The 25,602-nt window shown below is 48.8% G+C and overlaps 1 protein-coding gene and 1 pseudogene across 5 annotated transcripts; both read left to right on the top strand.

Moving 5' to 3' along the window:
- The first annotated feature begins 1,196 nt into the window (after nucleotides 1-1,196).
- On the top strand, nucleotides 1,197-19,142 carry LOC108403982 (cytochrome P450 4F3). 5 transcript variants are annotated; one of them, XM_073220226.1, is made up of 14 exons: nucleotides 1,197-1,325; nucleotides 1,692-1,890; nucleotides 5,470-5,614; nucleotides 6,723-6,776; nucleotides 6,864-6,991; nucleotides 7,969-8,090; nucleotides 8,885-9,155; nucleotides 10,097-10,163; nucleotides 10,362-10,491; nucleotides 16,508-16,641; nucleotides 16,782-16,846; nucleotides 17,028-17,110; nucleotides 17,529-17,741; nucleotides 18,707-19,142. In XM_073220226.1, the coding sequence occupies exons 2-13, from the start codon at nucleotides 1,693-1,695 to the stop codon at nucleotides 17,704-17,706; spliced, it is 1,575 nt and encodes a 524-aa protein (XP_073076327.1). In that variant the 5' UTR covers nucleotides 1,197-1,325; nucleotide 1,692; the 3' UTR covers nucleotides 17,707-17,741; nucleotides 18,707-19,142. The 5 variants fall into 5 exon arrangements, with proteins under 5 accessions (XP_073076327.1, XP_073076326.1, XP_073076328.1 ...); XM_073220225.1 differs by having other exon boundaries at nucleotides 1,274-1,408; XM_073220227.1 differs by lacking the exon at nucleotides 5,470-5,614 and adding an exon at nucleotides 3,807-3,951 and having other exon boundaries at nucleotides 1,274-1,408.
- Nucleotides 19,143-22,130: 2,988 nt separating this feature from the next.
- Nucleotides 22,131-23,049, top strand: LOC140845417 (olfactory receptor-like protein DTMT; annotated as a pseudogene).
- Nucleotides 23,050-25,602: the final 2,553 nt, after the last annotated feature.

Raw genomic sequence — 25,602 nt, 5'->3', positions numbered from 1 at the left:
GGTGCCATCTACTGGGTCTCTCTGCCTGACCCCAGGGCACTGGCCCAGAAAGTGGTGGGGTGGGTGATGTATCATCCTGCTGGTAGAACACCTGGTACAGAGTAGATACACTTCATATATAGCACAATGGGTACATAGTAGGCACACATTATGCAGGGTGCCCAGCACACTGTAGGCAAGCTTTCTGTAGAGTATAGGGCACACAGTGGGCATCCTTCCTGTAAACAACCCAGCACAGTAGGTATACTTTGTGTAGAGCACCAGGCACACAGTAGGATTGCTTTATGTAAAATACTTTGCATGGAGTAGGCTTTCTTTGCATAGAACATCTGAGTCAGTATGTGCAGAGTAGGTGTGCTTTATTTGGGGAACCTGGCACACTGTGGGCACACTTTCCACAGAGCACCCCGTGCAGAGTAGGTTTGCTGCATGAGGAGCGCTGGCACCCGGCAGCACGAGGACGAGCTGCCAGCCCCTTCCCTTTACACCGTCTGCTCTGGGGCTCCTGATCCTTCCCACCTTCTTCTGGAACCTTCCTCTGCCTGCTGCAACGCCCCCTCTGACATCCATGTCCCAGCTGGGAAGATGAGCCCAGAGACGCCGGCACAGCCCTTGTCAGAGCGGGTGGGGCAGCACTGCTCCCTGGGCCTCCCAGCTCCGCCCCCCCTGTCGGGACCCCCTGCGAGGGCTCACCGTCCCCCCAGGCCCCCGGTTTCCCCTTCACCCGGGCCCTTGTCCCTGAATCTGAGGCGGGTCACCCCCGCCAGGCCAGGCTGGTTGTGTTGCTCCCGCTCTGAGCCTCCCCGTGCCCACCCGGGGCCTGGGCTGCTGGGAGGCAAGGCTGGAAGCGCTGCCCGGCTGTGCGCCCAGAGGCCAGAGGGTCCCGGCTCTGAGCTGCTGATTCCGCCCTGCGAGGAGGTGCGTGAGACCCTCCTGGCCCGGCGAGACGGAGCCCGGGGGAGGTTTGGGGACAAGGCTGGTCCCTGCTCTGTGCACATGGCTCCTGAACCTTCATGCTTTTATCTGCCTCACCTTGGCCTGAAAGGGCAGGGGTGGCTGTAGACTTGCGGGCCAGAGGCACCCTTTTCAGGTCCCCGAAGCCCCACAACCCCACATGGAAGGAGCTGAGGATCAGTGTCCACACTACTGACAGCACTGCAGCCCTGCACCCCACACCCTCTGTCTGGGCTGGTTGCCAGGTGGGGAGGAGATAGGCAGGCTTGTGGGGATTGGCTGGCCTGGCTGGGGCCCCAGAGCAAAGTTTTCCCAGGACGAGGGAACAAGCGGCTCCTGCAGTTGTGGGGACAAACCTCTCCTGACAGCAGGTGCCAGGCTGGGCAGGGGGTCCTGGCCCGGGTGGGAAGGGGTGCTGCCCAAGGCAGGGGCTGCTCTAGAGTGCAGCTGGGTGGTGAGTGGCTCCCAGGGGGTCATCTCTCTGTCTCTGTCCGTCTCCTTGTTGCTCTCTCCCTCTGCCTCTCCCTCTGCAATTCCCTGGGGCCCCCTCCCCTCTGAGCCCCCGTGTGCCCACCCCTGAGCCCTCCCTGCCCCATCGCCCACCCTCACCCACCCTGCCCCTCAGACCCTTGGCCCTCTCCCCCTCCTGGGAGCTGCCCTGTCTCTCCTCCCAGCTCTCCATCCCCGCCCCCTTCCTCGGCCTCAGGGGCTCCCCCTCTGTCCCGTGTGCCCCCCAGGATGCCGCAGCTGAGCCTCTCCTGGCTGGGACTCCACACAGCGGCAGCCTCCCCATGGCTGCTCCTGCTGCTGGTCGGGGCCTCCTGGCTGCTGGCCCGCCTCCTGGCCTGGGCCTGCACCTTCCATGACACCTGCAGCCGCCTCCGCTGTTTCCCAGAGCCCCCAAGGCGGAGCTGGTTTTGGGGCCACCTGGGCCTGGTGAGTGTGGATGCAGGAACGGTCTGGGCATCAGGGTGGACGGGCTTCTGTGGGAGTCAGGAATGGGCCCCGGGTGGGGCTGGGGTCTGGGAGAGGAGAAGCCAGGGAGGCTGAGGGGAGCCCCTGCTTCCTCATCCATCCTCCTGCTCTGCCACTCCAGGCCATCCCTGCATCCTTGGCCTCCCGACCCCCAGCCTGCTTTGGACCCACTTCCTGCCTGCCTGCCCCACATCAGTGCACCTGTGAGGGGCTCCCGAGGGGCTGAATGGAGGCAGATCGCCTGGGGTTCCCGGTCTCCTGGCTGGCCTTGGCCTTCTCAGGGGTGCTGTCCAGGGGCTGCTCCCAGCCTGGCCTGATTCCTTTTGTCTGCTCACTCTGGGCTGCAGCTTTTGAGCCCCACGCCCACCCCTGGGGCGCCACTCCCCACACCCTCTGCTGCCAGGACACCGTCCTCTTATCTGACTCTTACCCCATGAAATGTCTCATTTGATCTGTTGTGCAACAGATAAAATTGGCCACTCACTTCCCTTTTCAGAAGGGTTCTACCTCCCACCTGCACTCCAGATGGACCTTTGACTTGGCTCTGCTCAAGCTTATTTAAATAGTTAATTATAGAGTTTCTTATTATCCATCTCTCCTACTAGACAGGAGGTCTGGAGAGTGGACACTTAAGTGTCCAGTCCAGGGCTGGAAAAGATTCAAAACTAAAGTTTGGCAACCTAGGTGGTGAACTTGCCTTCCCCTCCCTGGGTCATGGCTGAAAGGATGCTGGTCCAGCTGCTCCCCTCCCCCAGGCCCCCTGAGGAGTGAGCACAGCTGCCCAGTCTAGGGAAGGACTTTCTGTGATTTTACTGCTCATTATGGCAGAGTTCAGACCAGGGACATTCCTGACCTCACTGTGAGGGTCGCCTGAGATTCTGGGTCTTGGAATGTTCCCAGTGAGCCCTGGGGGCAGTGGGAATGTTCTAGTACTGCAGGTCTGCCTCCTCGTCTGAGGTCTTGGCCATGGGGGCTGGTCTTGGTCACTCTCCCCTCCTCCAGCCACTTTGCTGTGTGACCTCCACTGAGTCACTCTCCCTCTCGGATCATCCTCTTTGAGTGTCTGGAATCTTCAAATCAAGGTACTTGGTAAACAGGGAGGGAGTCCCAAGGTGAAAGTGACTTATGTTGTGACATCTGTCTGGAGCACCTGGGAGTAGTTATCAGGCTCCCATGGGACATGTCTGGAGACTGGAGAGGCCACCTCACCAGTAGGCCACCTGCTGTCCTTCACCTTTGGGGCACATGGCCTCAGATTCTTCACTATAAATGGCATGTCTGACGGACAAGTCCATAGGCTCAGGGGAGATGATAGATGGATATTCGATAGATAGTTGGACAGATGATGGGCAGGGCACGCTCTGCCAGAGGCGGGCCTGTGGAAGGGGCCCATAGGTGGGGGCCGCCCTTCTGATTGGCAGGCAGAGCTCGTGGCTCCCCTGGGGCCCGCAGGGGAGGGGCTGCTGGCTCAGGTCTGCACACCCTCCACTGTGTGAAGAACCAGAGTCCATGTGCACTTGTCACGACATGAAAGAATGTGGGAGCCAGCCCCAGGGACGAGTCCCGAGGCCATCCTGCTGCCCACAGCCTCCCCCACAGGCATCTCCCCCTGCGACCGGAACCACCCCCAGGAGGAGAACAATCTGACTTCCCCAGCCCAGGCCGGCCTCTGGGGGCAGAGAGCTCACCTCCTCCCTGTGTCCTGGAAGGCACCCTGGGACGTGGAGAGACCTCCCAGGCCCTCCCTCCCTGAAGGGAAGGCGCAGGGGAAGCAGAGATGCCTCCCTCTGTGCAGATCTGGAAACACTGTCCCCGGGGCTGCAGGGGGACATGCTGAGGCTCCATCAGGGGAGGTCACAGCCCTGCCTCACTTGCAGGTTCTCTCTGATGAACAAGGCTTGAGGTTCATCGGTGAGCAGGTGGCCACCTACTCCGAGGGGTTTAAGATCTGGCTGGGCCCCACAATCCCCCTTGTTTTTTTCTGCCACCCAAACATGATCCGGACTATCGGCAATGCCTCAGGTACCAATGCAGAGCTTGTGAGGTGGGCTTCTGGCACATTCCAGGGCATCGAGCCCCTCCACACCCCAGCCTCTGTGCTGTAGGACCCAGGCCCCTCCTCCCCTCTTCTCTCCATCTTCCTCTTTCCTTCACATAGTCACCAGCCCCCATCTCACCATTTCCTCCTTCCTCTGCCATCTGCTCCTGGCCCTGGTGTCCAGGTCACCACGGACACCCAACAGGCCTTCATCCAAGGCTCTGTCCTTGGTTGACGTGGGTCTGGGCAAAGAGGTCCCCAGCCTGGTGTGCTCAGGAATTGGTCAGAAGGACATGAGTTTTGGCATCCCAGTAGAGAAGCAAGGTCTTGTAGGCAGGCAGGAAGGCTTCCTGGAGGAAGAGTTGCTGGAAATGGGTCTGGAATTATGCACTGAAGTTTTTAAAGCAGAGGTCAGAGTGATGCAATGGGCATTGATAGCATCTGGCCCCCAGGTGCCAAGCAATGAGGGCTGCTGCTGATGGAGTGTCCGGGCTGCTATTTCTGTGACATCCTCCTCTGGTGGGATGGATCCTTCTAGCCAATGCTATGGCTCATCCCCTCAGGATCATTGTTCTACTCCTCCAGGCTACAAGGAATCTCCCAGAAGAGACCCCACCCTAGCCTGGCTCCCTTCCCTTGTCCTCTGCCCTCCCACCCCCAGAAAATATGGCTGAGCAGGGGAATGGGAAGCATCTGACAGAGACCTTGACATTAAATAGCTGGGTGACTCTGGAAGAGTCCCCAGCTGTGCCTGGTTCCCGAGATCTTTTTCACTTGTGAGTGATGACAGCTCAACCCTATATGGCCTATGTAAAGAAAAATCTATTAAGTATAAAGCCCCTGGAGGTTGTCTTCAGGTGTGGTTGGATCCAGATCTGAAACAATGTCATCAGGAATCTCTTCATTTTTGTCCTGTTTTTCTTTGTGATGGCTGCACTCATGCTGGCAAAGATAAGTCCTAGGAGCTCAACCCCATGGAAAACTAGGCACATTCCCAGCAGTCCAGGCAAAGTCTGAAGATTCACTTTTATTTGCCTAATTCTCACCCAGTCACTGTTCACTGTGACTCTGACTGCCCCTTCGTGAGGGGTGTAGGGTTCTCAGAGCTGTTGTTCTGGGTCCCAGAGCAGTTCAGGGGCTGAGAACGCAGGCCCTGGATTCAGAGAGCCCTGGGCTTGTGTCTCAGGGATGCCACTTACTGTCCAGGAGGCTGTGGACAAGTGATGTCATTGCTCAGAGCCTTGGTTCCCTTGTCTGGATAAATGGGGTCAGAGGAGAAAGAAGGTGACCTAGGGTTTGGGATCCAAATGGGGAAACACCCTTTCTGTCCCTGTCAGCAAGGGACCCCTATGTGTCATGTCAAGGATCTGGGGAGGGATTCCAGGAGAGTCTGAGCTGCTGCAGGGTAGTCACAGGGCTCAGGTCTGTGTGTCTGCCCTGCAGGTCCTCCTCTCTGGTGGCCTAGAAGGGTCTGAATTGGCTTCTTTTTTTTTCCTCTCCAGATTCGGAGCTCAGAGGAAGGTCTCCTGTACTCACAGGGCTTGTCAAGCACTTATGGGGATTTGTGTTGCTGGTGGGTGGGGCCCTGGTATGCGGTCATCCGCATCTTCCACCCGGCCTGCATCAAGCCTGTGCTGTTTGCCCCAGGTAGACACCCCACGGGGTAGAACTTGCCTGCTATTGAGGTCTTTGTGCTGCCTCCAGATGGGTGGGTGAGCTGAGGGTACAGGAGGGGCTGTGGCAGAGATGCTGGGCCTCTGTCTCCCCTGGATCCCCATCTGCCCTACCTCTGGTCACGTCTGCTCACACTTGGGGCAGTTTGTATGACGTGTGCTGCATGACCATGTCTGGTCATGCTTATGTTTCCACCTGTGTCCTGGTTACATTGGTATATGTCATACCGGGTACACCTGGCATATGCTTACATGTGGGATCCAGCAGAGATGCCTCAGGCATGTCTGAGGCCCAGCTGTGGCCAAAATAATGTCTTAGAGGCATGTGGGTGTCTGTCTGACTTTTGTCTGAGATGTCATTTGAGATGGTGTGGTTCACGTGCTGGTCACGTCTGGGCCACGTTTGGGGTCTGTCTGAGCTGTGGGACCCAGGGTCCCTCCGGGAAATGCCTGAGACCTTATGTGAGTCTTGTGTAAGGCAGGTCTTAGGGTGCAGCTGGGTCACATTGGTCAACGTGTGTGACATTAATGGGATTGTGTTTAAGTCCTGTCTGTAGCCCGTCTGTGGGACATGCCATGGTCACGTCAGATTGTCTGTGGGTCCACGTCTGAGCTGTTGCACCATGTCAGGGTGTGTCATGCACGTTGTGTCATGTCAGGTCATGTTAGCACATGTTGTGGCCTTGTCAGATGTCCCAGGATGTTAGAGAGGGCTGGGGCAGACACAGTGTCCTGGCCCCCATTAAGGTGTTTGTTGAGTGCTGGGCTGAGCTCGGGGGTTTAGGACGTGTTGGACCACGTAGGAGCCGTGTCAGGTGGTGCAGGGCGTGCTGTGCCACACGGGGTGTGTCCGAGCCTGGAGGGTGTGTCTGCGGGCTCTGCCTTTGCTCTGCTCTGTGCTGAAGCCTGGTCTGCACCCCGCCTGGCCTCCCCCTCCTTCCTGTTTCCTCTGCTCTTGGCCCCATTCCTGCTGTGCTGGGCGTGCAGGGGCGGGATGCCGACCCCTGGCTGGGCACCTCCAGACCTTCCAGAGTCCTTCCCATCCCCCTCCATGGCCCCCGATGGTTTGTCTCTCATGTCAGCCACCGTCGCACCCAAGGACAAGATCTTCTATGATTTCCTGAGGCCCTGGCTGGGTGAGTACTGTGGGTGAGGGGGATTGGGGCAGCTTGGGGCCTAGGGAAGTTGCTGCCCTTGCCCACTCCCCACGGCTGCCTCTACAGGGGACGGGCTCCTGCTGAGTGGTGGGGACAAGTGGAGCAGACATCGCCACCTGCTGACACGCGCCTTCCACTTCAACATCCTGAAGCCTTACATTAAGATTTTCAATGACAGCGTGAATGTCATGCACGTGAGTCTTTTGGACCTAGAGTCAAAGCTGGCTTCTTGGAGGAACGGGGGCTCCGAGACATCTTTTGTGGAGTGATGGCTCTTCTGGGTGGTCGTGGGGCCACTGGCATTTCTTTCTGAGCTTCGGTTTCCTCAACTGTAATGGGAGTAATGGTCCCTACTTTGCAGGGGGGTCAAATGTCCTCATTAAGTCACGTTCCTGGTCCGCTGCAGGTGCTCAGATGGTATTAGTTTCTATGCTTCTCTCACAGAATCCTGGGACGCAGCTGATGAAATAATGACGAATTTTTATAGTAGTTATTGCTGAGTAACAAGCACAGCTCCGAGAAATGGCCCAGGGAAAGATTATCTGGAGCTTGCCTTTTTCGGATTTACCCAGTAAGAATGTAGAGTTCCCAACAGAGAGTCATTTTCCTAACCAGTTTACAGCAATGAAGATGATGAAAGCTGGCATTTTTGAGCACTTACTATGTGCCAGAACCTATGTCCCAGTTTCATAACATGTAATGTAATTAGATTTTCACAACTTCATGAGATGGGGATTATTTTATCTCTATTACAGATGTTGAAACTGAGCCTCAGAGAGATTAGGGAAGTTGTCCAAGTTCTCACAGCTGCAGGTGAGCTACTTAGTGTGGGGTAGGCTTCTAATCTGGTTTGTCTAGCACCAAAGCAGGTCATCGTAATTGTTATTGAAGATTTGACAGGTGGACCCCAGAGAAGGGCAATGAATTGCCCAGGGCACACAGAGTGTAGGAGGCAGAGCCAGGACTTGAACCCAGGTTTCCTGACTCCGAACCAGGGGGTCTTCGTGACCTAAGAGTAATGGCTTCAATCCCACCGAAGGCTGGTTCCCCCTGGGGATGGGTGCCTGGGGCCAGGAGGCTGGGTGTGGGGCTATCCCTCTTGGCGGTTGGGGTGCGGGGAAGCTCCGGAGAGGCAGCTCTCAGCTGCAGCTCTGCCCCTTCCTCCGTCCAGGCCAAGTGGAACCGCCTCATCTCTGAGGGCAGCTCCCGTCTGGACATGTTTGAGCACATCAGCCTCATGACCCTGGACAGCCTGCAGAAATGTGTCTTCAGTTTTGACAGCAATTGCCAGGAGTGAGTGCTTGCCGGGGGCCTGGGCACATGAGCCAGGGACCCAAGGCAGTAGGTGGGGAGGGAAGACTGACAGGCAATTGGAAGGGATACCCTGGAGGAGGTGGACCAGGGCTGGACAGTGAAGGCCGAGGAGAGGACAGAGAAAGTGTGGTCCTTTTGATAAAGGCCAGGAGGCCAGGATGAGCACAGCACGTGCAACAGTGAGGAGAGCCTTGGAAGTGAGGTTGGAGGACGAGGCAGGGGTCGATCTTCAGAATATTCAAAAGCTGCGCAAAGTGGTGGGAACTGTGACTTGAGGTTTCCAGGAAGGCATGGAGGGTGTGAGCAGGTGAGGGTCATGGTCAAAGCTGAGCTTGGACATCTGGCTGTAGGGAAGACCAGTTGTCATGTGGACAGTGGGTGGTACTGAAATTGGATGCAAGAATATTAAGGGAGGGGGAAATTGATAACAATGGACCCAGTGACCAATTGGGAGAGGATGAACTTGTGCAATACGGACAGTTTTGGGAAGGAGAGGGGCAAATACTGGGGAGGAGAGAGAGGAGAGAGGCATGATGCCTCAGCTGTGCTCTGGAGCCTGGGGCAGGGAAGCAGCTCACACAGATGGGATGCAGGGAGAGAAGAAAGTCGGGGCATCCTGTCCCTGGGTCATCTGCACCGCGTATGTGCGGGGGCCAGCTGTGCCTGGATGCTCGGTTTTCTGGTGGGGGGCAGCTGCCATCTTCTGGTGGGACCTGCCCTTCAGTCTTCAGGGGAGCTAAGCTGTCGCCTCCCCTCATACCCTCACCCTGCAGGAAGCCTAGTGAATATATTGCCGCCATTCTGGAGCTCAGTGCCCTTGTGTCAAAACGGCACCAACAGATTCTCCTGCACACGGACTTCCTGTACTACCTCAGCCCTGACGGACAGCGCTTCCGCAGGGCCTGCCGCCTGGTGCACAACTTCACAGACGCCGTCATCCAGGAGCGGCGCCGCACCCTCCCCAGTGAGGGTGCTGATGAGTTCCTCCAGGCCAAGGCTAAGGCCAAGACATTGGACTTCATTGATGTGCTCCTGCTCTCCAAGGTGGGCTTCTCTGGGACCTGAAGTCAAGAGGTCAATGGGCCTTGATCTCAATTGCCAAACTGAAGCTACCGATGTTGATCAGAGGGCACTGGGGAGCCATGGAAGGTGCTTGAGGAAGGGAGGGGGGGTGCATCAGGAATACACTTAGAGTTGAGTGTGTGGAATGCAGCCTGCAGGAGACTGCTAAGTCTGAAACTGTGAAGGGGCTGAGATTTTATTCTACCTCCAAGCTAATTAGTCTCTGACATGTAGAAATGCCGACCAATGTGCCAGAACCCCGGACCAGAGCAACCCATTTATTATTCACAGTGTGGCGGTGGCCAGAGTAGGGTCACAGCTCCGGCTCCCATTCCTCTGAGGCTGCATGATGCTCTTACCTGTACATGCAGCCATGCTTGCATCACAGGAGAGGGAGCTCTGTTATGAATCTTGGGACTCATGTAGGACAGCTGACACCTCTGTCCCTTCTACCGCATGAGAGCGAGAAAGATTTTTGTATAGTATAAAATAATCCTGTTCAGGGAGAGGGCAATGTCTGTATGCTGTGTAGGTTTATTTCAGGGGAGATACGGAATCTGGATTTACCATCCTGGAATGTGAGCAAGTGGCTGAGGAGCGCTGCTCAATCTCTAACTTCCCAGGCAAACTGCCGTTCAACCACCTTGAAACCCGGGTTGCCAATGACTTTTTCCCAGAAAGCTCTCTTCATGTAAAAGCAGGAAAATGTTCATAGATCATCGATTCCCCCACCAGGGACAAAACAGGAGGCAAGGAGCCAAGGAGCTCGCCTGTGGGAGGGGCCTCGTGATAGTGACCAACGGGGGTCTAGGAGTACAGAGTGGGCCTGGGCTTCTGAATGGAGGACGGAGCTTCACACATTGTCTCAGGAGCCCTCACATCTGTGATTTAGTTTGGGCTGCAGGGCTGTGTTTTCTGTCCAGGATGAAGATGGGAAGGAATTGTCAGACGAGGACATCCGAGCTGAAGCTGACACCTTTATGTTTGCAGGTGAGGGTCCCGGTGTGGGACTACAGAGGGGGCAGGGTGTCTCCATCCCAGGGACTCGGCAGTGCGCCCTGGCCACCCCCCCACCCCCCATCCCTCCGCATCCTCCCCATGTTCCCTGAGGGCCTTAATGTGAGGACGCTGTCCACCTTCTGGTGCTGAAGCAGCCCAGAGGCCCAAGCCTGTCTGCCTGCCTCTCAGGCCATGACACCACGGCCAGCGGCCTCTCCTGGGTCCTGTACAACCTTGCGAAGCACCCCGAGTACCAGGAGCGCTGCCGCCAGGAGGTGCAAGAGCTCCTGAGGGACCGTGAGCCTAAGGAGATGGCATGGTGAGTGCAGGCGGCTGTGGCCTGTTCCTGAACCTGTCGGTGGCTCTGCTGCCCACCTGGGGAAGGGGAAAGATTTTTTTTGGCATTTACATTATTGCTCAGTGGGAGTAGGAGCACAGGGCAGAGGCAGGGTCCTGGCACCCAGCCTGGGTATCAGGGGAAAGGTTGTTGACTTTGTGGACAGTAAGACCTGGGCTGCTGGGAGAATGGATGACAGTGCTCGAGGGCATTTGATGCCACTTTGCACATAGGCAGTGAGCACACCTCCCCTCCACTCCTTGCTTGTGTCTCTGAAGACTCATTTTTATTTTGAACATTTTCATTCTCTGAATGTTTCCTGGTCTCCTGCCTCCTAAGTCCTTCCATTGTTATCAGTCTGGAATTCCCGGGACTCGTGGGACTGAATGATTAAAATCAATCAGGTCGTGTCCAGGGACACTTTCAACTTCATCTGTTCAGTCCTGTGTTCAGCAAACGCCGTCCCACTGCATTCCCTTTGCCCAAATCTGTACCACCCGCAGTTCTTCCCAGCCCATTCTGTGTTGTGGGGACCCAGGGAGGACCTAAACCTGTGCCTTTCAGGAGATCCCAGCTGGGCAAGTAGGAACTAAGCCCCAAGTGGTCAGATACTCCCAGGTCAGGAAACTCCCTGTCCGTGTGCTCAGGGGTGGGCTTGAGATGAGAGAGGCGAGGCTGGCAAGGGGGCAGGTCTCAGCTGAACTCCTGACCTCTGATCAGTAGATGGTTGGGTGTAGTTGGCGTGCAGGAGGGCAGTCTGCACAAGTCTCAAGAGTGGGGAAGGACGAGGGAGGAAGGAAGGGAAGAAGGGAAGGCAAGAGAGGGGGGAACGGTGTGTGGGGGGGAGAGGGACTGACTCACAGCGAGGAAAGCTGTGGCAGCAGGCTGATTGAAGGACACTCTGAAAACAATAGTAATGGCTTCAGTTTTAACTGAGGGCAATGAGGAGTTATGTGGAGTGTTTGAGCGGAGGAGGAAAGTTCACATCTTGTACCAGGAAGATCTTTCTGAAGCTAGTGCAGGGGACACACTGCAGAGGACAGGCCTCAGAATGGAGACTGGGGAGGGGATTCTGAGGCCGGAGCCAGGAGGGGCTGGGGCTGGGCCGGAGGCATCGGGCTGGCCGGGCCCTTTGCAGGCGCTACTGTCCACTCCAAGCCTCTGCTCAGCACAGCGGTCCTATGAGGTGCAGATACAGTGTTAGGCTTTTCCAGCCATGAGTTTGAACAAAATTATGCACTTAGTGAAAAAAATATACAAAAATGTTTATAATTTAAAAAATGAATTTCTTTCCTAATCTCTGCCCTTAGGAGAGTCTCTGTGATTTCCTGTGTGTCCTACCAGAAGTCTATTCTTATACCCACATATGTATGACATTGCTCTCTGTCTCTCCTAATGGGAGAGAGATCTTTCTTTCTCCAAGTATGAGTTTTGCAATGGTAGTTTTCAAATACAACAGTGATGAGAACAAGTTCTTTTTGCACTAAATGAGACATTTAGAGAAGCCTTTGCACTGAATGAGACATTCCAGCCTCTTGCTAAGATTAACAGGAGGTAGCCAACATCCGTGTACACTGACTGATGCATAAGAGTGTTTCAGAAGGACAATTGCTGAAGCAAAGAGAATTTGAGATTTCATAATTTTAATAACTATTGAAAATCTGTTCTGTCCACTGAATTAGAGAAGACGTATAGAGCGGACTATGGGGTTGTCACTGACTTTTCCCACCCCCCAGACTTAATCTTCTCCCTGTATCCTGAGACATTGTCATGTCTTTCCATATCTATTAATCCATGTACCATCTGTTTATCTATCTACAGTCTATCTATCTATCTACTGTCTATTTATCTATCTTTCTGTCTATCACCTATCTTTATCCCCATAAGTACCTTTTGCATTTCCATATAGATACAGTTTGTAACTTGTTCTTTTCACTTAACAACGTGTCTTATAGCTCGGTCTTTCTGGGTATTGCATAGCATTCCCTAGTTCACCCATTTGTTGAGGACAGTTATGTAAGCATTTTCAATTATAATAGACAATGCTGAACAGTCTTCTAGAGTCTCTGTACTGACTAACCTTGCAGTCTGCAGTGTATGATAGGACTTGTGATCTCTGTCTCCTTTTTTGATAGCTGTACTAGTCTACCATATGGCTGTGCCATTATTTATCTAAACATCTCCCCATTGATGTACATTTGGCTGTTCCCAGCCTTTTGCTAAAATAGACATGGAGTAGTCAACACCCACACAAACTGACCCACCCTTATGCATGTGAGTCTGTCTCTCATACAAAGTTTCAGAAGAGCAATTGATAAATCTGAGACAGTTTGAGTTTTTATAATTTTAATAACTATTGCAAAGCTGTTGCTATTAGTTGAATTTGATAGTACCAGCTTTCCCATACCTTTATCTCTAGTATTATTGTATTGAATTTTAAATCTTTGCTAGTCTTGATATTTCCTCTTTTAATGAATATTTCCTTAGATAATTGTTGCTCATTTGGTTGTTTGCAGGAATGCTACTCCCAGCATTTTTTTAAATTGAGGAATAATTGACATGCAACATTATATTCATTTCAGGTACACAACATAATCATTCAATATTTGTATATATTGCTAAATGATCACAACGAGCCTTGTTAATGTGTCTCCACACATAGTTACAGAAATATTTTTCCTCCCTCCCAAAAAGGCAAGATTTCATTCTATTTTATTTATTTATTTATTATTTTTATTCTGGTATCATTAATATACAATTACATAAGCAACATTGTGGTTACTAGATTGCCCCCCATTATCAAGTCCCTACCACATACCCCATTACAGTCACTAGCCATCAGCGTAGTAAGATGCTATAGAGTCATTACTTGTCTTTATGCTATACTGTCCTCCCCTGCCCCCCCTCTACATTATGTGTGCTAATCGTAATGCTCCTTATTCCCCTTCTCCCTCCCTTCACCCTGACCCCCACCCAAGTCCCTTTCCCTTTGGCAACTGTTAGTCCACTCTTGGGTTCTGTGATTCTGCTGCTGTTTTGTTCCTTCAGTTTTTCTTTGTTCTTATACTCCACAGATGAGTGAAATCATTTGGTACTTGTCTTTTTCTGCCTGGCTTATTTCACCGAGCATAATACCCTCTAGCTCCATCCATGTTGTTGCAAATGATAGGATCTGTTTTCTTCTTATGGCTGAATAATATTCCATTGTGTATATGTAGCACATCTTCTTTATCCATTCATCTACCGATGGACACTTAGGTTGCTTCCATTTCTTGGCTATTGTAAATAGTGCTGCGATAAACATAGGGGTGCATCTGTCTTTTTCAAACTGGGATGCTGCATTCTTAGGGTGAATTCCTAGAAGTGGAATTCCTGGGTCAAATAGTATTTCTATTTTGAGTTTTTTGAGGAACCTCCATACTGCTTTCCACAATGGTTGAACTAGTTTACATTCCCACCAGATTTCATTCTATTTTAATGGCTAAATAATATTCCATTGAATATATATATACCACCTTTTCTATATCCATTCATCCATTGATGGACACTTAGGTTGTTCCCAAATCTTGGCTATTGTAAATAATGCTGCAATGAACATGGAGGTATATACATATATATTTGAATTAGGATTTTGTTTTCTTCTGATAAATACAATTCCAGAAGTGGAATTACTGGATCATATGGTTCTTCAATTTTAGTTTTTTGAGAAACCTCCATACTGTTTTCCATAGTGGCTGCACCAGTTTACATTCCCACCAACAGTGCACAGGGTTCCCTTTCCTCCACATCCTCACCAGTATCTATTATTTGTCTTTTTTTGACACTAGCTCTTCTAATGGGTTTGAAGTGATATCTCATTGTGGTTTTGATTTGCATTTCCTGGATAGTTAATGATGCTGAGCACCTTTTCATGTACCTGTTGGCCATCTGTATGTCTTTAGAAAAATGTCTATTCAGATCCTTCCTTTGTATGTGTTGATAAGCCGTTTGTGTTCCTTTTTTATGTGAGTGGTAGCCTTTTATTCTTGCTCTTTTTCTGAAATTTCCTTTTTTCATATTTTCTTATAAAATTCTTTAAAAATTTAATTTTTTTCCTTCTTTTCTTGCAAAAGATTGCCTTTTGACTTTGAGGAGTAGTTTTGGTTAATTTTTATAGAGTCAAGTATGTCTAAATTGCCTTTTACAGCTGTATTAGCCATCCATTTCCTAGAGTTTGTGGGCTTCCTTTATTGGAGGTTTTTTACTCAATCACGTATCTGTCTCCAAGCTCTCTATTCTGTTACATGGGTCTGTTTTCCTGATCCTGCAGCAATGCCACACTATTTTTTATTACTCTATCTTTGTGATAGGTCTTAATATCTGGTGGAGTGAGTTCCTCCTCTCTAATTTTCATTTTTAAATTGACCAGCTTTTCATGATCTTTTATTCTTCTAGAAATATTTTAGAGTAAGGTTACTGAGTTCCTAAAAATATCAGGTAGATTTTCATTTGAATGGAATATCTCCTATTGATTGCCTTGAATATACGACTGACTTGTGGAGAATGGATTACTACATAATATTAACACATACTATCCCAGAGGGTAGAGTGGACATTCATTTTTGGATGTTCAAATAGTCTTTAGTCATTTAATAGACCCTAGATTTTTTTCTTAGTGATCTTATGCTTACTTAGTAAAATTAACCCTGCAATACTTTTGTTGTTGTACTGAATTTTATCTTCTCTTTGGATTGAGAGAAGTTAACAAATTCATTTGGAAAATAGAAATTTCACCTTTCTTGCTAAGCTTAATCCAGGCGTTTTATATCATCATCATCATTTCTTTTATTATCTGTTCGAACTGGTGGTTATTTCTACATAGAAAAACTAATAATTTGTGCACATAAATGTTATGCCCAGGGAACACAGTAAATGCTAAAGATGGAGTCTCATATTAATAAGAAAAACAAAGATCATTTAATAAAAACTTTAGGAAGAACTGAGGATCTTAATTCAACATGCTTCTCAAGTCTTATACCAGGATAACATCCAGATGAATCAAAGATTTTAAAATGAAAAATACAGGAGTCTTAAAAGCTCTAGAGGAAGCCATGGGAAATGGTTGTATAGCTCCAGAGTAGGGGAGTTCCTATTTTTGACACAAATTAGAAGATGCATAATCAAGAGATTGATATACTGATAAATGAAAAAGATACAGGCAGTACACATAGAGTATCATATGCTACTACATAAGTTTCTAAGATGCACAAAAGGAGCTTTGAAAGGATACAGAAAAATAAAAACTTAAGCGAACAAAAAAGTAAGGAGGGAAATGAGTATTGGTGAGCCGTGGAAAGTGGTGTTTGATAATTTTCCATTTTGAGGTACTAAAAATTTAAATCATCACACAAAAAGAAGGGGATTAAAGAAAAAGAATTCATCCCCATTATGGGTTTTCAATGTTTATGGAAGTCTTCCGGTAGGTTATCTTGTGTTTTCTAAGTATAAAGTCACCATCTGCCAAAAATGACATGTTTATCCCCACATTTCATATTGCATTAATCAATTTTCCCCCTTGTCTAATTGCATTATCTAGCTTCTCTAGTGTGGTGATAAAGTAAAACAGTGGCTCTCTTCTTTGGTTTCTTACTCATTTGCCTTTTGATTTTGCTTTCTTGCCATAAGAATGCTTTTGTGCACATTTGTAAACCTTCTTATGGCTGGCTTTTGGTGGTGTATTTTGCTCAGGAAAGCTTCTAAAAATACCCAGCTAAATTTTCTCTGGTACTTCTGTGATATTTTCTTTCTTTCTTTTATTTCTTAAAACCACTTCATTAAAGTAGGTTGACATACAAAAAGCTGTGCACGTTTAATATTCAAAACTAATGAGCTTGGAGGTAATTTATCCATTTGGGGTTTACTTTCTTTTAAGGAGGGAATCTCATGGGACACGAGGAGGGTTGGTGGAGGTGGTCCCTGTTTTTTTTCTCCTTGGGTAATTGTTGGGGTGGTTCCTTAGGGACGACCTGTCCCAGTTGCCCTTCCTGACCATGTGCATCAAGGAGAATCTGCGGCTGCACCCCCCAGTCACGATCGTCTCTCGCTGCTGTACCCAGGACATTGTACTCCCAGACGGCCGAGTCATCCCCAAAGGTGCCCACGAGGACAAGGAGGTGGGAGGATGTGGGGCGATAGGGAGTGTGAGGGGTGTGTGATTGGGAGGCTCCTGGTCAGGAAGAGGGGCCCATGGAGGGAGGACCTCTTCCTGACTCGCCGCCCCTCCTCTCCCACAGGTGTTATCTGCCTCATCAGCATTTTTGGGACCCACCACAACCCATCCGTGTGGCCAGACCCCGAGGTGCTGCCTCCCCTGACTCCCTGCTCCTCCGTGTCCACACCCCTACGGGGCCCTGGGGAGGGTACAGGGCTCTGGCCTGGCAAATCAGAAGTCACCTCCCCCATCATACACACCTTCACCTCTCCAAAGCTGACTGTCTTGGGTGACCCCACCCAGCAGCCCTTTCTTGGCCTCCCCCCAGGTCTATGACCCCTTTCGCTTTGAGCCAGAAAACATCAAGAAGAGGTCACCTCTGGCATATATTCCCTTTTCTGCAGGGCCCAGGTGAGGCCAGCGGGCACCTGAGGTGGGCATGGGGTGGTGGGGACGGGGTCTGGGGCCGAGATCCCAAGCGTGACTGTGGGGGCAGGAAGGGGGACATGGAAAGTGGTGGCACTTCCCGGTCTCCTTCCCTGCCCTCCCCCAGGAGTGACGGGCAAGGATCTGGGGCATGAGGACTGGGCGGGGCCGAGGATGGGTCCCAGACGTGCTCAGAACCCTTTTCCCCATCTGCTGGTCCAGGTTGGGGCTGGAGTCTGGGTCGGATTCAGGGCCTATGCGAGCCCCCGTGGGGGTACCAGGCATGGGAAGCCCCGTTCTCTGTCCCGGCTGGATGAGATGGGGGTCCCGGACCAGCATCCACGTGCAGTGGGGCGGGGATGAAGTTCCGGGGCGCAGTCAGAGCCCCCACTCCCCTCCGCAGGAACTGTATCGGGCAGACGTTTGCCATGGCCGAGATGAAGGTGGTCCTGGCGCTCACGCTGCTGCGCTTCCGCGTCCTGCCTGATGACCAGGAGCCGCGCAGGAAGCCGGAGCTCATCCTGCGCGCGGAGGGCGGACTGTGGCTGCGGGTGGAGCCGCTGAGCGGGGGCGCGCACTGAACCCCGCCCCACACCCCGCCCACCGGCCTGTGTGGGTCAGTTTCCATTTACACTTCCCAGTTTGCAGACTGCAGGAGTAAAACTGTGCTGTCACCTCCGCCCTAGCCTATCCAAGATCCGGCGGGTCGCGTGGGACCTGCGGGGGCGGAGGGAGGTCAGGGGGTGGGCAGGACTGGTGTCCCTGAGTCCAAGACCCTGACTGCCTGTGCAGTAACCACAAGGCCCCTGATCGCGAGGGGGTCCCAGCGCCCAGTGGATTTTATCCTGTGCGCATTAGGGAGCCATGGGAGGTGTTTGGGCGGGAGAGGGACCAGGGCTAAGGACGGACTTAAGGGACACATTTGAGGCTCTGAGTCACACTCTAGCCACCCTGACCTCCGTTCCAATCTTGTACTATACCCAGTGTTCTCTCACCCCCGAGTCCTTCACTGTTTCTCTGGTTACTGCATCACTGTGTGGACTTAAACATAAGCCTGGTTGCTTTATAGTTTGTGTTTGCTTATTGCGCTAACGGTATCAATTCTATTGTCTGCTGTTCTTGCTGGTTTTCACCCATAAGGGCAGCATTCTTGTGTGCCTGGTCATCTTTTCTTGGGCATTGGCCATCATCTTTGAAATACCATTTTTAGACTTTGAAGAGGACAGCTTTCTGTTAGGAGGAATCCGTGGTCAAGGATCATGTTAAGGCTGAAAGCTTCTTGTGTCCTGAGCTACTGAGGCAGCTTAAATTCAAGCTGCAGTTCAAGCCCTCTCACCCTGAGGGCTGTAGCGTTTTTGAGGCCTCCACTTAGATGAGGAGGGTCTTCTTACCATTTCTGTCCTTGTATCACTCTAGTCCTTGATTTCTCTCCCTCCACCGTGAGGCCATCAAAACACAGCTTCACATTTTCCTGACTTGAGAAATATCTCTGGGGCAAAAAATATCACTCTTGTTCATTTTATCTGCAGGTTTCTTTTTCCTTTTGAGTGGTGTGTTTGTAATTCTCTACTGTCTTTTCAGGTCATTTATTCATTTAAGAAATTGCAGAAGTGTCAGCTTTGAGAACTGTTTTTAAATGATTTCCCTCATTTGTGGAGTGTAACAACGAAGCAAAATGGAAGGACCAAAACAGCAGCAGACTCAGCCTCCAAGAAGGGACCAGCAGTTACCAAAGGGGAGGGGTGGGGAGGGCCAGTGGGGAGGGAGGGAGAAGGGGATTGAGGGGTATTATGATTGGTGCACATGGTGTGGGGGGGGCACAGGGAAGACAGTGTAGCACAGAGAAGACAAGTAGTGACTCTGTGGCATCTTACTACACTGACAGACAGCGACTTCAGTGGGGTGTGGAGGGGACTTGATAATATGGGTGAATGCAGTAACCACAATGTTTTTCATATGAAACCTTCATAAGAGTATATATCAGTGATATCTTAATAAAAAATTATTAAAAACTGAACATTTAATCCAAATAACAGCTTGCTATTAATGGAAACAGAAAGTTTCTATTGGATTTTGAATGGTCATGATCCAGTTACTACTCCACCCACACTTTGTTGCATTAAGGGTGATGATTGCCTTAAGTGTATAGATTTCCAGACCACAAAAGCCCACATCAGGATTTAAGGGCGAGGACTGCACATCACCCAGAGATGCAGGCCTTGGGGTTGAATGGGGGAGCAAGTACACTCAGGGGTTAACATCCCGGGGGATGCTGTGAGTGTGTTCCTGTTATAGGAAGAAGGGTATACATCAGATGTGTGGTAGTCAATAATGTTTTGATTGTGGACTGTGTAGAGATGGCTATTGTGTATCCTGATACCCAGTTTAGCTTTCTTAGAATTCCTGATTTTTAGCTATGTGCATGGCTGGCTGAAATACAGATAACATTCAAAAGCTTTTCTTGAAGCTAGAGTGGTTATATGACTGTACCTTGTTTCATATGGAAAAATCCAAGTTACATGGCAGGTCTGGAAACCTTCCTGAAGAGAAACCAGGACACCCTGGTTGCCCAGCCTTCCACCTGCTTCCTCTGTGCTTCTTGTGATATTGACCTGGTAGTTGGAGCTCCATCTCGGATTACGAGGGGAAGACAGTTCTCTAGGAAAGGTGGGGCAGACAGCTAAAGGCAGTCAGGGTGAGAGGTCCCTGGACCCACTGCACCCTGGGCTTGTACTACCAAGGTCGCAACCCTGGTTTGCTATTTACTAGCTGTCTGGCTCAAGGAAACTCCTTCTCCCTCTATACCTGAGTTCCTCTACCATATAGTGGTAGTTAGCTTACTGCACTGTTGGGGAGACCAACTTAGCAAGCATGGGCAATGTTACTGAGTCAGTAACAAACATCAGTACTCAGTGAGTGTTCGTTCACTTTCTGCTTTCTTTTTGCATCACGTTCTAGTGTAAAATGCTTGAAAGTCATAACAGTGAGATTTAAGTTTTGGGAAATGTGGCCTTGTAGGGAAAATGGAAGTTCCATGGCCAGGATCCTCACCTGATCGTAATGTACTCACCCACTGTGCACTTGCAATGATGTACTACTTGGCCTTCTGCATGGGTATGCTTGCACACTTGTTGGCAATAAGCCATTATTGCCTGTGTTGCTGTATAAAGAGCTCCACCCAGTGCTCAGGGCAGAGCCTGAAAAGGGGGCAGAGATGGAGATGGACTTTCTGGATGCAGATGTGACTCTAGTGTTCCACCTGCCATCATGAGAATAAAGCTTGGTATAAGACCTTTTACCCCCAGAATGTTCTGTTGTTGTAAGTCATCTCATCTAATCTAGAGTAATCTTGCCTGGTGCTGGGAACCCCCTCCGGCCTGGATGTACAGGTGCTCTGCTGTGGAAAAAAACTATCATTAGAAAATTCCATGGGTTCTAAATATCCATAGTTAAATCTGAGAAATTACAAGGGCTTTTAATGTGAAGCTGGCCAGAAGCTAGGTACTGGAACAAAAATTTTTTTCCCTTCTTGAAAGGCATGACCCGCTTCATTTGTGCCTAGATGTTCCAGGAACAGGAGGTCACATGGGTCCGTTATAGTGGGAGGAAATTTGAACTGCCTCCTTCAGCACCAGGGACAGCAGCTGCCATGGACTTGGTCCTTTCAGGATGTTGGACACATTGGAATATACAGTCCAAGTCTCAGAACCTTACAATGGCCCACAGCTGGGGGCCCAAGAGGCTTCCTCACTGCAAAATAAGAAAAGAACACTGCAACATGAAGTAAATAAATAATATATTGCAAGATGAAAGTGACACTTGTTATTCTTTGCCTTTAGAGTTCTTATTTAAAATATTCTTATTCTGCAAATTATACATCTTCATAGAAGAAAATGCCACAAGAAAAAGTAAGAAATAAAAATTGTATCCATATCCACTATTCAAGAATGTCAAAATAATTACTGTTCATATCCTCTAAAATATACTTCCATTTTGTTTATATGTAATCCTTATACAAGTAAAAATTTTAATTTATATCAAAATGTATTACATTAACATGTAATCTTCTGTTTAAAAATGCTAGTTTACTGGCTAAAACACATGGGAAAGGATGCTCAACATCAGTAGTCATTGGAAAAATGCAGATCAATGCCAATATATGATACCACTTCACACCCAGTAGGATAGAAATAATCTAAAACAGAGAATATGACAAGTATTATAGGAGGAGGAATGACCTGAACACTGATACATTGCTGGCAGGAATGTACAGTGGTGCAGCCACTGATGAAAACAGTTTGGTGGTTCCCCAAATAGTTAAACTTAAAATTATTTTACAACCCAGCATCCCATGCTTAGGTATATACCCAAAAGAATTGAAAACAGGTGTTCAAACAACAATTTGTACATGAATGTTCATAGTGGCACTAGTCACAATGGCCAGAAGTTGGATGTTTGGGAAACAATCCAAATATCCATTAACAGATGAATGGCTAAATTAAATATAGTGTATCTATGACAACAAATACTTTTTTCTTTTCATGTAAGTACCTTTTTATTGAACATATTTGACATATAACACTGTGTAAATTTAAGGTGTACAACTTGTTAATTTGATACCTTTACATATTACAATATGATTGCTGTTGCAGCGATATTTAGCACCCCATCCCATTACATAGTTATCCTTTCTTTTTAGTGGTTGGGATAAGAAACGTGGGTGGAAAAGAAGACCAAAATGAGCAGCCTGAATATTCCCAGGACTTGTTTAAAACATTGTATGTAATTAAAGTGTATTGATATTTCAATATATGTATACACTGTGATTGCTGTTTGGGTAGTCGCTGCAATCAAGCTAATCAGTATATCATTCTTAATTTTGATAACATCAGTAAAAGTTCCCAGTAATAAAAATAGTTTTCCATGTCGCAAATGCCAGGTATGTTCTCCTTGGACATCCACCCACTGTTGATGTTCTTATTTCTGGCCTTAGAACTGCCTGACAATGGACAGTTGGACCCAGGTCTCTGAATTCATCCCCCTTGGCCTCCCGGAGTGGCCCTTGCAGCAGGTGTCCTTCACTGTCTCTTTCAGCCTGTATGTGATTGGGTGCTTGGGGAATCTGCTGTCCATCCTGGCCATCCTCTCGGACCCTCACATGCACAGTCCCATGTACTTTTTTCTTAGCAGCTTGTCTCCTCTTGATATCTGCTTTACCTCCACCACCATCTCCAAGATGGTGATGAACCACCTGTGTGGACACACTACCATCTCCTCTGCAGCTTGCCTGGCTCAGATGTATTTCTTCATTGCCTTTGGGGCAGCCAACAGCATCCTTCTCTCAGCCATGGCTTATGACTGCTACCTGGCCGTCTGCTGTCCGCTGCACTATGCCACGATCATGAGCGTCCTTCGGTGTGCCTTCCTTGTGGTAGTGCCCTGGATCTCAGCCAACCTCATCGCTACGGTCTGTACCTTCCTGAGGGCCCGCTGATCCTTCTGCACCAACTGGATCCCACACTTCTTCTGTGACCTCGATGCCTTGATCCAGTTCTCCTGTTCTGACACTCAAGTCAGTGAGATGCTGGTGTTGGTGCTCGGGGGCTCAGTGGTTCTGATCCCTTCTGTGGACATGTGGCCTCTTACACACCTATTGCCATGGCTGTGTGGAAGGTGCCCTCGGTCCAGGGGAAGTGGAGAGCATTCTCCACCTGTGGCCCTCACCTTTGTGTTGTCTCTGTCTTCTATGGGCCTATCATTGGGGTTTACTTCAGCCCTGCATCCACACACACCACCCACAGGGACATGGCAGCCACAGTGATGTATACCATGGTGGCCCCGTGCTGAACCCCTTCATCTACAGCCTGCAGAACCGAGACCTGAAGGGGACCCTGGGGAGACTTCTCAGTGGGAATCTTTTCTAAGCCTTTTTGAAGATTCTTTTAAGACCCAGTTCCTTTTGAAAAGAACTAATGTATCCCAATGTTAGAACTCAGGTGATTTTTCCTTTTTCTTTTAAAGGTAGAAATAAAATTTTTACTATCTGCTTAAGTACTTTATTTTTTATTGAATCTATTTGACATACCATTATGAAAATTTAAGGTGTACAATGTGTTAATTTGATAGCTTTATATATTGTAATATGATTGCCATTGCAGTGATATTTAGCACTGCTGTCCCATTACATAATTATCCTTTCTTTTTAGTGGTTGAGATAAGTTTTAGTCTCTTAGCAAGTTTGATGATTGTATTACAGTATTGTTGTCCATATTCCTTATACTGTGCATTAGATCTCTATGTCTTATTTACTACTCATTGCAAGTTTTTAACCTTAAACATCAAACTTACTCCCCACCTTCTATTCCCTGGTAACTACCATTCTCACTTAGCATAATATGCTAAATGTCCACTCATGTTGTTACAAATGGCAGGATATCCTCTTTTCTCATGGCTGAATAATATTCATATATATATATATATCACCTTTTTAAAATTAAAGTATCATTGATATGCAATCTTATGAAGATTTCACATGACAACATTGTGGTTTCAACATTCACCCATATTATCAAGTCCCCCCCCCATTGCAGTCACTGTCCATCAGTGTAGCAAGAAGCTATCGAGTCACTACTTGTCCTCTGTGTGCTGTACTGCCTTCCCCGTGACCTACCTACACTGTGACTGCTGATTGTAGTGCCCCTGAATCCCCCTCTCCCTCTCTCCCCACCATCTTTTTTATCCGTTCACTGATAGACATTTAGGTCATTTCCCTATGCTGGCTATAGTGGATAATGCTGCAATAAGTAGAAGTTCATATATCTCTTTGAAATCCTGTTTTCATTTCCTTTGGATTGCTGGATCATATGATGTATCTATTTTTAATTTTTTGAGGAACTCCCACATTGTTTTCTGTAGTGGTTGAACCGACACAGAAGGTTCCCCTTGCTCCACATCCTCACCAGCACCTGTTGTCGCTTGTCTCCTTGATGAGCGCCACTCTAACAGGTGTGAGGGGATAGCTCGTTGTGGTTTTGATGTGCATTTCCCTGATGGTTGATAATGATGAGCATCTTTTCATGTACCTGTTGGCTGTTTTGATGTCGTCTCTGGAAAAATGTCTATTTGTTTGGCACAATTTTTAATGGGATTGTTCATTTCTTTTGTTATTGTTATTAAGCTGTATGAGTTCTTTACATATTTTGGATACTAATCCCTTATCTGGTACATGCTTTGGAAAAATTTTCTCCCATTCTGTAGGTCGTCTTCATTTCGCTGATTGTTTCTTTCGCTGTGCAGAAGGTCTTGAGTTTGGTGTGGTCTCACTCGTTGACTTTTGCTTTTGGTACTTATGCGCTTGGTACCACATCCAATGATTCATTGCCATTGTTACAGCATCAGGTCTTATGTTAAGTCTCTCCTTCATTTTGAGTTAAGGTTTTGAGTGGTATGAGATAGGGGTCCGATTTCATTGTTCTGCATGGGTTTATCTAGTTTCCCAACACCATGTGTTGAAGAGGATATCTTTTCCCCAGTGGGTGCTCTTGACTCCCTTGTCAATATTAGTTGAAATCGAAAACTCTTCAGGGTGGTTTTCTTGGTCCATGGACACAACATTAAATAACTCATGAAAGGCATTCCCTTTTTAATTCTTTCCATCCTTCTGATTACACCCTGAGAACATTCTGGCTTGGTGCTACCAGGTCTTTAACACTTTCCACATAATTTTCCTTTAGAAAATGAGAAGGAGGGTCTTGGGCTTAGAGTCTTGGGTGGCAGAAGTAGCTAGCTAGAATGTAAACAACATTCTTCCATTTTCACGATATTCTCTTTTTTACTCTTATCTTCTGTATCAGTTGGGCTTCATAAAGGAAAATGGAAACCATGCTCTGGTCAGCACATTTATCTAGGCCAAGTGGTTTTGGTTTTCTGTTTATGGCCATCTAGTCAATTGCAGAGAACAACTTTGCAGGCTTAAAAAAACACTCAAGTGAAAGAAAACTGCTGAGTCAATGACAGCATTGCTGACGTTCAGACGTGGCAAAATTTTCCTCAGATATCTGAGGAGGGGAGATAATGAATCAGACAGGTTGCCCGTGCTGAATCAAGAGCAGAAAGCCTGGAATTTCCTGATGGTTTGGGGGCACTGGCTTTAGAATCTGATAGAGCTGGGTTCGAGTTCTCCCTTTCCCCACGAAAAGCCGAGTGCCTCTTACTGGTCACATTCCTTTGAGCGGGAGTTTTCTTCTTCATAAAGCAGTGTCTATTTGATCCTTCTTTCTAGCTTGTTGTTGCAAGTCAGCTGACTTCACCTTTCAGTGATACTGTTTTCTCCCCTAGCAACTGGAGTTAGTAGAGATACCAGTCTCTCTAGGTGATTGTGGGAATTGTATCCAATAAAACATAATCACCTATCAAAGGACTCAGTACATAGCGAGCCCTGAATAAATCAGGCATCTGTGGCCCAGAAAAGGTAGACA

This window comes from Manis javanica, chromosome 13, assembly GCF_040802235.1.
Source record: "Manis javanica isolate MJ-LG chromosome 13, MJ_LKY, whole genome shotgun sequence".
In the NCBI taxonomy this organism is placed as follows: Eukaryota; Metazoa; Chordata; class Mammalia; order Pholidota; family Manidae; genus Manis; species Manis javanica.
The sequence above is the reverse complement of the archived record's forward strand: the minus strand, read 5'-3'. Positions and strand labels throughout refer to the sequence as shown.